At 39.8% G+C, this 15292-nt stretch overlaps 1 protein-coding gene and 1 long non-coding RNA gene across 2 annotated transcripts in view; one reads left to right on the top strand and one right to left on the bottom strand.

The window, feature by feature from the left end:
• MYO10 (myosin X) overlaps positions 1-15292 on the top strand; it is a 145528-nt gene that overhangs the window by 25256 nt on the left and 104980 nt on the right. Inside the window, 1 exon segment of the mRNA XM_078391709.1 lies at positions 14310-14468. Within this exon segment, the coding sequence (XP_078247835.1) occupies positions 14310-14468 (159 nt within the window).
• Positions 1-15292, bottom strand: part of LOC140706826 (uncharacterized) — a 61484-nt gene that overhangs the window by 27050 nt on the left and 19142 nt on the right. The window lies entirely within an intron of this gene.

Genomic DNA, 15292 nt, shown 5'->3' with positions numbered 1-15292 from the left:
AGCGAGCAGGAAGCGAGCCGGGAGGCGAGCAGCCGAAGAAACCCAGCCAGCTCAAGCCTCCCGGTGCTGGGCAACCGCTGCCTCCGCCGCCCCTGCCACTGCCACCAGAGCACCCAGGAGGCTCAAGCCTCCTGGCTCTGGGCTACACCCACTGCATCCCTTTCCCTAACTGCTGGGGCGAAAGAGCTACAAAGAAGCAGCCTCTTCGCCACCAACAATTAATAAATTCAAATTTCCCGCCCTTTCCCCCTGCCTTTTTGTGTTCATAAGTGGAAGCTCCATTCACAAGCTGAAGCAAACTTTTTGCAAATGGAGCAGTTCGTAAGTCAAAATGTTTGTAGGTAGGGATGTTCGTAAGTCGAGGTAATAAATTATCAGTAAGTAAAGATTGTGTAGAGGGCTAACTGTAATTATATAAATAACAGCTGTAGTTTTGAAATCCACATAGCATCACAGGAAATATGAAATTGGTTAAACTCAAGGTATGTGATCTAAGATTATAGAAACTATATTGATTTGCATTGGGCAGAACATCCTTGCTGGTCTGGATTTCTTTAATTGCCAGAATGAGTTGTCCTGAGGCAACTACTTGTATGTCATGAGGAATCAGGTGTGCAGATGAAGGAAGACTAGACACTATCTGGACACCAGTCTTTGCCTTGCATTAAGGAAAGGATTTCTGCTCTAGGACAGTGGTTCCCAATCTCGGGTCCTCAGATATTCTTGCACTACAACTCTCAGAAATCCTGGCCAGCACAGCTAGTGGTGAAGGCTTCTGAGGTTTTAGTCCAAGAACTTCTGGGGATCTAAGACTGTGAACCATTGTGCTACACAATGGTTGAAGGATCTGTTACTGCTAGCTACACTTGAACAAGTATGCAGATGCTAATTTCATGACAACATTTATTTGGACATCTGGAAGGTCTAAAATGATTTCTATACTTAATTAGAGATTTATATAGTGATGGTTACAACACTATATGCATTATAAGAGTGGTTTATCGTGTGTACTATGATTATGAATAATTTATACAGCTTTGAACTGTTGTTTGCTGCTGTTACATGTCCCCAAAGAGGTTCTGCTGGAAGCTTGTTGAGCAATTTACTGATCTTATTGAACTTCCCCACATTCTGCATACCATGTTGAAGCTGATCTCTTTTTTACTTTCCCCTACAAGCTGCCAAACAACTCCAGCCTTTCTTCCTAACCTTGGGAGAATGGGGTAGGAAGCATGAATAATCACACCACAATTGGCACAATCCTTTGCTGGCAGCCTCACATGTTGGAGCAAGGCTGGTCACTCATCAGGCTTGCTATAGAGCCCATTTTACCATGGACAGTGCAATGACTGAAAGATTATTCACATCTCTACATGAGTTACTGCTCTAGGTTTACCTCTCTGCAGTCAGACCGTGACACAGAAATGGCAGGCATAAACTCTTTGGAGATATGGTGATGCTTATAATTACATAGTCTAAAATAAACTTTCTGAGGTGCATATATGCAAGTGTCCTTGCAAATTAATTTAGAAAAATATGATTCCTCAATTGGAATTTGAAGAAATACTGATTTAGTATGCAGCTGTTGGTGTCAATGTACAGCAGCTCTTTGTGATGTTCTTGGTTGCTTCTTCCCATTAAAGAAAATCTGTCTTTTCCCCCTGATATTGGCAGGCTCCAAACTCAAATCTTTTGTCTTTGGGATTTATCACTACAGGTTGCTTGTGAGGTGGGGTGGGGACAAAACACACCCACATAGAAATACCAGTATGATGTTTGTTCATGTTAAGATAGAAATGCTTTTGAAAAATACAGTGCTTCTGTTATCTATGCGTATCAACAACATACTGCCTTCTATAGAAGTAAAATATGCAACCATGTTAAAAGTGTTTGCTTTCCTAGTGGAGTATCCTTCAAATGCCCTTCCTATCAGGACTTTCAAATACTTTTACTTGTAACTTAGACTAAGTGATGCAAGGGTGTGTATTTAAAGTGAATTATACACATTTATGCCACTGTACACAAGCTATAAAAATGGTTGAATTTCACAAGGAAGGACACATCAGCACAGGGAGTAGACTTGTTATTTTCACTGCCTTCTCCCAGATATTGTCTTGGAAGAATAAATGGAAGTAGGATTTGAATTCACACCAGCTCACGTTGCTTTCTCTTGCATTACATGAAGGACAGGGTATATTGCGAGTGGAAGAGGAGCAAGTTCCTAGTTTCTCCTATTAAAAAAAATCCAGGGTAGGAAGAACCTCCATCTGTACAGCTTCTGAACAGGATGATACAAACAGTTCTATGCAATCTCAACTTGGGAGGAATGTGTAGTTTCTCCTCCTCTAAAAGATTGTCTTCCAGTATTTATTAGCAGGAGGATGGACCTAGAGAAATTACATATGTGTGCACATGTAAGGGGTTGTGAGCACTGACTGCCCTGCCCCCTACCCCCACTCCAGAAACAATAAGATTCTTGAGTTTTATCACAGCCCACTCTCCAAAGTTATCTTGGGCTTCAGAAGTAGTCTACCATGAATCTTGGCTAGCTGATGTTTGCTAAACATAAGTGGAAAGCATGCTTTGACTCACTAAGTTCTGAATGTGGTGTTTGTTTGTTTGAACTCTGGCCAATAGCTTAAGAGTTTTATAAGTACTTTAGCACTTGCTTTGCACAGTGAAGCCAATTTTAGGATAGGATAGAGTATTTCCTCTTGTTTGCTTCTCTTCCCACCCAGAACTTCAAAGCATCCAGTCCTGTATCATGGTTAGACTGTTGGGCAAGAACTTGAGATTCCTGGGTCAAAGACACAATTCAGCTGGGACACTCACATGTTGACTTTGGAACAGTCACCAGCTTGAAGCCCCTTGCCTACCTCAGTTGTTGTTGTGAAGAGGAAATGGAGAAAAAACTGCAGTTTCTGCTTATACTTCTGTTCCTATTGTTGCAAAATCCTGTTAAGGATTTCTTCAAGTTAACTTTTTCCATTCATGTTATTTGACGTTCTTGTCCTGGGTTTGAATCCCTGCTCAGCCATGAAAACTCACAGGGAAGGTGGGTGGAACTGGTGAAACCACTCCTTAAATATCTCACATACCTTGAAACTCTTACTATGGTTGCTATATCTGTTCTGACATAATTTTTTTTTTGCTTGCAATAATATCAGTGACTTTTCATCTCCTAGAACTAGTAACCTATTTTACCCCTAACCTGCAATGTTGGATCTATCTTTTAATTTGCAACTGTCCCACCTTCCATCTGTCTTTTTGCTCATCTAGATATAGTCAATGGTTTTACTCACTTGATACTTACTAGCTGAAGATCAGTGTATTATACCTAAGGCGTCTTCCCACTGTGTATATAAAGCTTCTTACTTGAACCAAGTTAAATTACTTTTGAGTAGTACTGCATATAAAACACTGATGTGTCTTTCCTTAATTGCTTTGAACCAATTGAGTAATTAATGGTGCTCTGCAAATTTGGATTGTGAACTTTAAAAACCATCTCTTTTGGAAGGGTTGCTTGAGAATCGTAACCAATGGGAATCAACAAATGGATGATAAATGTATGTGTTATGTGCCAACCAAGTCACATCTGATTTATAACAACCGTAGTATGGTTTCACAATAGGTGCAATATTGAAGAAGAGGTTTTACCAGTGCCAGCCCTCCAGTGAATTTCCATGCCAAGCGGATATTTGCATCCTGGTCTCATGAGTCCTACACTGTTGTTTTGTCCATGACACCACACTGAGTACCTGCAGTGGTTGATAACAGACCTATGAAGACCTGTTGTTAATGACATGGTGGGGTTGGGGGAACCTGAACAGGGCGATTTATATACAGTATGTGTGTCTTTGTGCAACAATATAGCTGTTGCTGCTGCTGTTATTTCTTTAAAGGAGCCAGACTACTTGCTTCACCTGATTGCTTACTGCTGACTGCTGTGCCAGCCCAGATTTTGGTCACCAAGCTCAGTTTTGTGGAACTATTGGATGCCTAGTTTTTTTGTGTTGTGCATACAAATGTTGACCAAGAAACTGGTCACATTTGGTATTCGGTATAATACACAGTAAAGATTTCTGAGATCAGCTGAGACCATCTACCTGAGAAGTAGCTTTTCCATGTTGCTTCTCAATGAGTGGGTGGCCATAGAGCTGGTGAGATAGTTCTTCCACAAGGAGCTCCCCCCTCCTTTCTGGAAGTATTGAGGTTGGCCTGTTTAGAGTGGGCACGTGGGGGACACTGGATACTACAGGATGGATAGTTTTGTTCCTTTTTAAAAAATTTCAACTTTGGGAAAATCAGACTGTCCCAAGCAACCACCTATGGAGGACAGGATTTATGAGCTAGCCCCAATATATAAATTATTAATAGGGCCCACTTGTGTGTTTCGGAATCATGCCTAACTAGGACCAGAGAGGGGATTTTTTGGGGTGGGTGGACATATCCAGGTGTTGAAATTCCTGGAGAAATCTGCCTTGACCCTTCTCCATTCTTCTCACACCACAATACAAAATAGGGTTTAATTGTGAACTTGTGCTGACTGCTTTTACTACAGCTTTCATATTATATTTCTAGGTATTGCTGATGTGTTTCTTATTCAGAGTACAGTACTGATAGCAATTTATGTTTATTTTTAATCAGCTACTGTAGTCCTTTTCCTTTATTAGTGACCCTCAACATTTTGGAAATACAGAGATGTAAATGTTTCATTTAATTACTGTCTTGGTCAGCATATTTTTTTAGTAAAAGTATGTTTCATCTGCATCTTGGAACTGGAGAAACTTTAGAGCTAGCTTCTGTCTACTTTTTGCTTTGGATCATCAGGTGAGAATTCTGCCTCAGTAAATACCCTAGAATCTAATTAAAAAATTAAATAATTTGTATGTACTTATCTATTTAGGTTTAATTATACTGGTTATCATATAAATTTGTACTGACATCTCCAGCATGAGTGAGGCATTCTGGCCTCTTCTCGCTGATGTCATTTTTTCAGGAGCGGCAGATGTTCTTTAGCAGTCTGCATTCCTAAATTAAGCAAGCCATAAAATGTAATCAAAACCACACAGCTAAATCCTAAAAGATTTGATATTCAATGGGACCAGCATTTAATGAACAATGCAGTGTAATAAAATGCATCTCACAAATCATATACCAACCTACTCTCTTCTTCAGAAAGTTATTTTTAAGTCTTTTAAATTTATGTATTTCCTTCATTTATTCCATATGTAATGCTCACAGCAGACAAAAATCACATAACCAGCTATGTAAAATGGATTATAGTTTGGAAAAGGTATGAACAGGCTAGGGGGAACTCTGAGGCCCATCTTTGTCCCCATGACCCATTGTAGGCTGCGCCAGTACTCGGGCACAAAATGAAAATCACCAGAGGTCCACTTCTAGTTTTGTGAAACATGATGGGTTGTGTGCCTTGTTTGAACGAAGAGCTGCTGCTCCTGGATTTTATTCCTTTCTCCAAGTTCAAGTGCAGCGGTCTGATGGTCTGTGAGATGGCAGTAGGAAACCCAGTATCAACCTGCCAGCCATGGTAGAGTCTTTAGCCAAACCTCTGGATGCAGTGGTGTTCAGTGAAGCCATTTATAGGCATTGCATCCATTGGCAGGTGTCCGGCAAGGAATGGAGCACTACTAGTACAGACAGATGGAAGGTGGGAATAAGGAAGAGGCTATTTAAGGGCAGGGGAAGAGAAAGGGGAGGTGGAGCAAAAAGGAGGTCAGAGAGAAGTGGAAGAGGGAATGTTGGGGAGCAAGAGCAGTGAAAATGAGATGCATGCTGGCAATTCTCTCAGTGACTGCTCTAGACCTAACATTCAAATAGAGGATACTGGACATGCAAGATGGCCCTGTCTGGTAAGGATGAGGAAGTGATGGTGGAGGAGAGAGAAACCAGAGGAGAAAAAAGGAGGAAAAGTGTTATTTTGGTCTCTACAAAGTTTGGGAGCTTATAACTTTATCCTCTTTTGTTGCAATCACTTGCCTAGGCTGGCCAGTGGACTTGCCAATACTTACTTACCTTAAGACCATGATTTAGTGACTACTTATCTGTACCTTCTGGTGGTTCTGCCAAGACTTCTCTCCACACAATGCCATCAAGACTTATTTTTCCACAGCCTCATATCAAGAACCCAAATTTTATCATGACAGTGAAGCACTTAGGCAAACAGCGCACCTGTCCAGGTTTTTGGTTTTAATCCAGTGTCATGACAGTTTGTGAATTTGAGTGTCCCTCCACATGGAGGACATGGAACCTTTGATTGGAACCACATGAGTGATCAGCTATGAGCTATGTGTTGCCCATCCTTATTTATAGTGATTTAGGTGTATCATGAGCCCATCAACATTTACTTAATTGCTTAATTGTTTATTTAATTATCCATCCTTTTCCTCCTACAGGTGGTATCTAGAGCAGCTGACAGTATAGTAGCATACACAGTCTGATTTTGTGTTGAACTTTCATTATGATGAATAACTGCTTGCTCTTCCTTCCTTCCTTCCTTCCTTCCTTCCTTCCTTCCTTCCTTCCTTCCTTCCTTCCTTCCTTCCTTCCTTCCTTCCTTCCTTCCTTCCTTCCTTCCTTCCTTCCTTCCTTCCTTCCTTCCTTCCTTCCTTCCTTCCTTCCTCTTGGTGAGCTGGTCTGTTTTTTAAAATTTGATCTATTTTGCTTTGCAAGCAAATACAGTGGGGTCTTGACTTGAGAACTTAATCCGTATTGGAAGGCGGTTCTCAAGTCAAAACGTTCTCAGGTCAAATCTGCATTTCCCATAGGAATGCATTGAGAACCATTTGATCCGTATCTGCTCTTTTCCATCCATAGAAACTAATGGGAAGCTGCTATTCTGTCTTCGACCACTAGAGGGGGATATTTTGTTTCTTTTTTTCTTAGGTCAAGAAAGGTTCAGGGAAGGCAGGGAAAATACAGTCCAGGCAGTACCAGGCAGTCTGAAGACTGTCTCCCAATCCACTCTCTAAACGCTGGGAGGAGTGAGGAAGCAGACAGGCACCCTTTTCACTGGCCAACAGTTAACTGAAAGTTCAAATTTTGCACTTTCCCTGCCTCCCACGTGGTTTTTTTTTTTCAGTTCTTAACTCAAATCTAAGTATGTAAGCCAAGTCAATATTTTCCTATGAGAGTGGTTCTTAAGTCAAAATGTTCTTAACTCAAGCCGTTCTTAAGTCAAGACCCCACTGTAATAACCCTCAATCTTTCCCACTCTTACAAGCCATGGTTGCCATGGCCAGTCTTAACAGTGTACTTCCTTGAAATGCTGACAATGTGTCATCTGTAGATGACTGATAGTTGGTTTTCCATGGTTGAGATAAACCAGATAACAGCTGAGACAGAGGGAGAGAGCCATCACTGTCTAAACAGGGCAATCTGTTGAATTTAAAAGATGTGCCTAATGGCAAAATCTCCTACATTCTAGGAGAATTAAGCTCATATCCCACTACTTTGAAATTGTTGTTTTAATCTCAGGTCTGTATTTGCAGGAGAGAAGTACTGATATTTTGACACAAAGTGTTAAGGAAGTCCTTTTGGACCAATACATAATTTTAATTGAAGTGATAAACCTACATTTGGGCATCTGTTTACATAGTAAGAAATTGCATTGCAGAAGTTCTTCCATCCTGTATTGTTCCTTCCCCATGGCAGACTAACATCTCAGGGAAGTAACTGGATAGCTCAATGAGTTGAGTACCCAGCTATGGAGCCAGAAGATGTGAATTTGATTCCCCCCTGTGTTTCTCAGGGGAAGAGGCAACTTGTGTAGCCTTGGGCAAACTGCACAGTCTAGGGTGTCACTGAAAGAAAGGAACCGAGGCTGTAACCGAGGTGTGAAAATAGCACCCTTCTAAGTTCTAGATGTAGAAGAGGTAGCCATGTTACACTGTGCAAGCATTATAGGTAAAAACAAAATAAAAGTTAAAAAAAAAACACTTCTGAGTACTTTATGCCTAGAAAATGCTGGAAAGGGTCACTGTAAGTCAGAATCAACTTGATGGAACACAGTTATTAATTTTAGAACTCCATTTATGATGTAAGAGATTTCTAAAAGCAGGGACTGCATGTTATTTTCTTATATTTTGAATGGGAGGCATTCAATTATAGGAGCCTCTCCTTACAGTTCTGAAGTGGTAGAAGTCAGACAGATAGGTTTGCCATCACAGTGAAAACTAGTCATTAATTACTTGGGGTGGTCACTAACAAGACGCCTTGTGTTCTATAACAGTTTTACAGGACTATGCCTTGGCTCAGTTCACCAGACATAAAGTTTCCTGCTAGCCAAGCCTGATAGTGGTATCATTAAATAGCATTCTGGGAGCATGGCAGCATGATTTAATTACATAATCACACACCTTTTGCCTACAGAGAGCCTTTTGTTCCTTGCAGTACCATGACTATGGAGAGGTTTTGCCTTGTTCAATAGAATGAATGCCACAAGGAAAAGGACCCTTTATAAAATGAGGAAATAAAACAGCAGGTGAGGTAGAGAGGCTAATGGCTTTCTTCATTTCCCAAGGAGGCTGTAAAAAAAATAACCGAGGTGTGAAAATAGCACCCTTCTAAGTTCTAGATGTAGAAGAGGTAGCCATGTTAGTCTGTACAAGCATTATAGGTAAAAATAAAATAAAAATAGAAAACAAAAAAATAAAATATGCCATGACATTTTTGTTGTTTTTGTTTGTTTCTTACTTTTATTTAGTTTTCACCTACCCTGTTTCCTTGAAAAGAAGACAGGGTCTTATATTAATTTTTGCTCCAAAAATGCATTAGGGCTTATTTTCAGGGGATGTTTTATTTTTTTTTTTCATGTACAACAATCTACATTTATTCAAATACAGTCATGTCATCTTCTGGTTCAGCACAGTGGCGGAGTGCGAGGTTTCAATTAACTAGGGCATATTTTTGGGGTAGGGCTTTATATTACAAGCATCCTGAAAAATCCTAATAGGGCTTATTTTCAGGTCAGGTCTTATTTTCAGGGATACAGGGTATAATGCTTCTAAGTTCTGTGTCTCACAAGCCCTGCACTTCTGTGGCGTTCAGGTCTGTAGAAAGAACTTCTTGCTGTAGCATAGATGTGGTTTTGCTTATCAAAAGAGAGCACAGGTTACAAGGTTAAGGTAGGCTGCTTGTTGCAAAAACAAAGGACAGGGTGACATTACATAAATATGGATATATGTTTAGTGAAGTTACCTAAAAATCTTAATTTGCACAGGGATTGTGAGGAATTACGGGTTCTTCCTCCTGCTACCTATCAGGTGGGTTCACATGAAAAGCATTTTAAATAAAAGAGAGACAGGAAAATATTCTATTGACTGCCCTTTCAAGGATTCTTGAGAAATAATGCCTCCTGACAGACAGGGGATTGTGTGTTCCAGTGTGCCATCTGAACATAACATAGATAGATTACAGGCAAAAACAACAACATACATGTACATTTACTGGCATCCTAAAATTGCTTTTTGTGGCTCATTTTTAAGGAGTAAGAGCCCAGTTCAATCTCTTAGCTCTGCCTCTTGGTGTTGATTGGTTCTCGCCACCCACTGTGTATTTAATTAGAAAAGGCTGAAAAAATAGTAAAACAAGGGGTGGTGGTCATTGATGTGAGAACTGGACGCAGGAAGCAAAGAAAAATTGAAGAGGAAAATAAATCAGTGAAAAACTGAAGTCAGATGATACGGCGGCAGCAGATTTCTGCTGAAAATTGTGTACTTTTTTGTCCAAAAAAGAATTTTATTAATTAATAATCTCTAACATACAAGCAGCCATAAAACACTAAAAGAAAAAAAAGGCAAATAAAAAAAAGACAAAAGCGGAGAGACAAGAAGAAGGAAAAAAAACATACTACATATATAGGAAAGAAAAACCTAACTAACCCTTCTATTTGAAGTGCCCCCACCCCCCTTTGGAATCAAAGATTCCAGCCTCGTTAGCCCCTGTATTCTCCCTATATCCATTTACAGTATATATTAAATTAATTCATACATATATCATAGATTTCACCCTAAACTGTCTTCTTCTGGGCCCAAGAATATATTAGTCCCCAGCTTTGTTTAACATAGTCTCTTGGCTGTTCCCGTAGTGCTTCTGATAGAGTGTCCAACTCTGCCATGTCCCATAGCTTCTTTAGCAGCTCTTCCATCGTCGGAACCTCTTCTGTTTTCCATTTCTGGGCCCAGAGTAATCTAGCTGCTGTGAGTATATACATAAGACAATGCTTCAATTTATTATCATTTACTCCTGAAATGACATTCAATAATGCCATTTCAGGTTTTAGCTCTAACTTCTGCTGTGTAATTTCTTTTGCTAGATTCCATACCTGTGTCCAATAAATTTTGACCTTTTCACATGTCCACCACATATGATAGTAAGTTCCTACATTTTTTCTGCATTTCCAACATATGTTACTGTTACCCTCTGACATTTTTGCTAATCTTAGAGGTGTATAGTGCCATCGGTAAAACATTTTGACATTCTGATCTGGATGGCTGGGGAAAGGGGGAAGTCTTCTGTCGGTCCATCTTCCAGCAGCTCTTGGAGGAGCCAACTAGCTACACACAACATCCAGATGCTGGCTCTTGGAAAACTTGGTACATGCATCTTCCCTTCTTCACAGTCATGTTCCAAGTTGTGATGCCAGTATAGCATATACAGTAGTCTCTAATTTTTGAAGCAAAAGCTTCCGAGCTGTCCTTTCATTTTCTGGAATTGTGCAGCTGTACATCCAAACAAGTTTGACCTCACTATGCTAATTAGGGGGCTTTCCATCCAGTTCTGCAGGTCTTGGCTTTATTTCCATCCCCAGGTGACCGCAGTTTGGTGCCTTTGGTTCTTCAGAGGTTTATTGTAGGTCACAGTCATAATTTAGTATCCCTCTTCTGACTTGTTTGTTCTTTGCAGCCCATTGTAGTCTCTTTATGGCCAATTTGTGGGATGTTTAAAAGACTTCAGAAGTAAGACTTCACTGTTTTCAGTTATGGCAACAGCTGAACAAAGCTGCATGTATAGACAGGAAGAACCATGTACATGTGGTATACAGAGAAGATATTCTTTCTGCAGTTGCTACTAAACAAGCCATGTACTGTAGAATTAGAAAGTGACCCACCTCTTTTTAAAATAACAACCCCTCATTTCTCTCCAGTGTAGCAATGGGCAGTTGCGGTCCTCCAGATTTTTCCCTCAACAATTCCCAACCATCAGAGCCAGCACTGAAGAATTATGGGTGTTTCAGTTCTGTGACATTAGAAGGGTCCTCAGTTGTCTATGTCTATTCTAGTGCGTATGCAATAATGTGGATGAGAAGGAGTCCGTTTCTGAATAACTGTAACTTGTCCTAGTTTGGATGTTAATTTCTGTATGCAAAAGGGGGAAGTCAGAGCCCATGAGCCTGAATATTACTTCTTATACAGTACTAGCATATATATTAGGAAGGAGTGTGGTTTTAAAAGGGTTTATATCAGGATTAGAAAATATATAAACATTGTTTCTGTTGAACCAATGTCAAAAGTATATGTGCTTCCAGTGAAAGGCTTTGACGGCTTGTCTCTGTGCTTGGCACAATATCCAGATTTCCTTAAGCAACAGAATACAAGTTTTGAGTAGTGTGAGTACTTCAACTCCTCATTTTAAATTTTTAATTCCTATGGTTATTCCATGTTTTCTTACTGTTGGACAATGTTCCTAAATTTTTTTTAAAAATCCTGAACTCAACACTTTAAGCAACATGCCTGATACATTTTTAAATTAAAACTGGGTTTGTAACCCCCCCCCAAAAAAAAACACCTAAAAATCAGAACCTTGTAAGTAATCCTCTGTTTTTCCAAAAGGAATATACAGTTTATAACCCATGGTGGCAAATGCTGGATCACATTTCCCAAAAGGATCACAGATGGTTTGGTTATCACAAGTCTTCAATTAAAGGAAAGCTTTCTAATTCCAAATATTCCAGAAAGTTTTGGGGGTTTTCTTTTTCCCCCATGTTACTAAAACCTCCTCAGTGACTAATTTTTAAATTTCTAAAATATTGTGAGTGATAAAGTTACCAGTGAAAAAGTATGCCAAGTAGTGCTGGCTCTGCATTGAAAAATGACAACTTATATATAAACTTGCATATTTTGAAAACATATAGGAATATGCATTTAAAAACCTAATTGCGCTCCTTGCTTTAAGGTCACTGGAAATTCCTTGAAGTGGTGGTTCTCATTTATGGAAATTTATGTTTGGTCTGAATGTCATCAGAGTCTGGCGAACAACTCTGTGGAGCATGGTTGAACAGTGTAATTGAAAGGCAGCAGCTTTTGAAGCCAAAGAAACACTTCACCACATAATTCAGAAAAAGAAAATAGAAAAAGGCCATGTGGTCCTTAAAATAATGCAAAGGCAAGAGCAGGTGATACTTTTATTAGACCCCTAAAACCTTGAACAAACAGCTAGCTTTCAATAATAATTCATCTTCCTCAGGCTGTGCACCAGATTTTGTGATTAGTTCAGAAATATATATATACATGAGAGTCCCCAAAACCTATGGCAGATGTCTGTACCAGGTCTGCTTTTTGAGGTGTGTTCAAAAACTGGCTGCAAGCAGCTTTTGATGGGGATGGTTTCAAACTTTACCCCAGGTGCTATTCAGCTGAAAATTTCCTCCTAGCTCTTCAAACAAAGAGCCCACTACCATCACCACAGAGTGTATCTTTAGCCTATGAAACTTATATCCCAGGAAATTAAGATGACCACAAAAACTGGAAACAAATAAGAATGTTACAATGGCCATGTTTTAACTCCTGTATTTGTAGTTTACTTTGAGCTATCAGATGCAGAGTACGTAGTAACAATAAAGATTAGCCATTGTGGTCATAACTTGCTTAAGAACAGAAGAAATGTCAACAGAATGCTGAGGGAGGTGGTCCCTCCCCCCCCCCCCCCCCCGGTCTGATGGTGTAATTTGTGTACTTATGAAAAATACATGAATCTTTACTTTAGCATTTTATTACAGTCCGCTAGCAATGTCTAGCAATTTCATACCCCTGAAAGATGCCAGTAATTTCATAGCCACATCCAGATTTCTTTTCTTGCTCTTCCATCTGCAAACAGAATAAACTTCTGGCTGCCACAGGATGAGGGAGAGAAATGTAGGGGTGGGTAAGATGTAAGTACGTACTCTAATTATAGCGAAAGGAAAGAAAGGGGCTGCCTTCAAAAAGCATTCATACAGTTGGACTCACTTCTTCACTTTCCTCACACTGGCTTTTCAGTAAGTGTGATGGCCAGTGAAAGCCTTCTGCAATGTAATTGGTTCATAGTAGTGAGCACTCTCACTGGCAAAGGTCAGTACAGCTGACCATGGAACAAGCAAGTGTAAGACAGGCTTCAGCAGTGAAAGACAGTTTAAATGAATCATTATTTGCTATTTTTAAAGGAGTCCTCCAAGGGCTCTAAACTTGAATGAGACTACTCATGACATTACTTCTCTTCTGGAATTTTCTCCATGTTGAGGGAAGTTGCTTGGGTGGGTGTTTGAATCGACGGCCTACACTTAGAATAGAATTCTAGACATAAAATACTATTCAAATGTATGTATTTTAGGTTCCATTGTATTAGACCATGGATCTTCAAACTACGGCCTGCAGCCACATCTGGCCCGCCTTACTGTTTTACCCAGCCCATTCCCTTCAACCCATGTGTATGGGGGGGGGGAGGCAGGCATCCATGTGTGTCAGTAGGAGGGTATGGGTGTGTGTGTGGGCATGTGTGTGTCCGTGTGGGTGGGAGTGGGGGTGCGGGCGGGGGGTGCACGCATGTGTGGAACCATTCAAGTTCCTTCAGCCCTCAAAAATGAAAATATCCGGTGTGGCCCCCATCAAAAGTTTGGAAACCCCTGCATTAGACAAACATTCTGAACACAACAACTTCCTTGCTATTTATCCCAATCCAGATGGTGAGATCTGGCCTTTAACTGAAGTGATACCTACAAACACAATTTTAGATATGCTTGCAATTCATTTCTGATAGTGTACTTTGTAAGATATAGAAGTTCAGAACACTTTTGGTTGTGAAATAACTGTTGGCAAAAGATTAACAAAGTGCTCTTCTATAAAGGTAAGATTTCAGTTGGCAAAAGACTGATGTTCAAACATTCATGTATTTGGTGTATGGCAATGAAACTACATGTGGCTTCTTGTGTTATTCTGAACTCGAAGAGAAAGTCTCAAGATATAGACAAATATCTAAAATGTACAATTTTAAAAGAACCACCCATATTTAATGCACTGTCTTTTCTTTTTCAGGTATACACTTACAAACAAAGGTCAATTACACACCAAAAAGTAACAGCTATGCAGACTGCAGGCAAAGAAGGTTTAGAAGACATGGCAGCACTGATAGACCTCCATGAGGGCGCCATAATGCATAACCTATTCCTGCGATATCAGCAAAACAAAATTTATGTAAGTTTATTTCAAAGAAGAAAGCTTTGGGTAATGTTTTCAAGTCAGAAATTCTACAGATTTGGATGTTTTCCCTGCCAGAATATATATGAATTAATATTTAATCACATGAATGTTATCTTGTGAAGCTGTGAGGGGTTTATGCAAAATTTTTGCAAAGGTGCTTGTGTAAAATGTGTGATGTGATGTCAGAAACATTGTGTAGTTAAGGCATTGACTCTTTTAAATCACACTGGCTGAAATACTGTTGCTTAACACAGCACGTCCATTGAATGAGTGGGGATTGGGTGAAAACTCCTTTGTAAGTTCAATTGATTCAAATGGGCCTACTCTTATTGAGATTTACTACCACGAAGTAAGTCACAATTACAGTAAGCCCATTAAATCAATGAAATGTGTGGAGAAGTTGACTCTCCGGATCCCCACTGATGCAGTGGGCCTAGTCCAGTGTGACTCATTAAAATAAGTAGCAGACTTTCAACAATAATGTTGCAAGATATCAGAGGTCATCTAGGATAATGATCTGCCCAAAGATAGAGCTATTGTTTTCTTTGAATCAAAATCAATTTTTAATTACATTTTAGACCATCCTGCACTGTGCATGCACAAACTGTGCTTATGGATTGAAGTAAGGTTTCTCTTAGCTCTTTTATAAGAGTACTTGCAGCTGAAGGGTCCTTAGAAACAGTGAATCTAGGACTTGAGGCTATTCAGTTTACAATATTCTGGAAGAAAGAAGAGGCAGCGTAGAATACTGAAAGGTCTTAGAAAACTAGTCCGTCCAGTATTAATGGTTGTTGAATATGTACGTGTGATTAAAGGTT

The sequence above is a fragment of the Pogona vitticeps genome, chromosome 4, assembly GCF_051106095.1.
Source record: "Pogona vitticeps strain Pit_001003342236 chromosome 4, PviZW2.1, whole genome shotgun sequence".
Classification (NCBI taxonomy): domain Eukaryota; kingdom Metazoa; phylum Chordata; class Lepidosauria; order Squamata; family Agamidae; genus Pogona; species Pogona vitticeps.
This window is presented reverse-complemented; position numbering and strand designations above follow the sequence as displayed.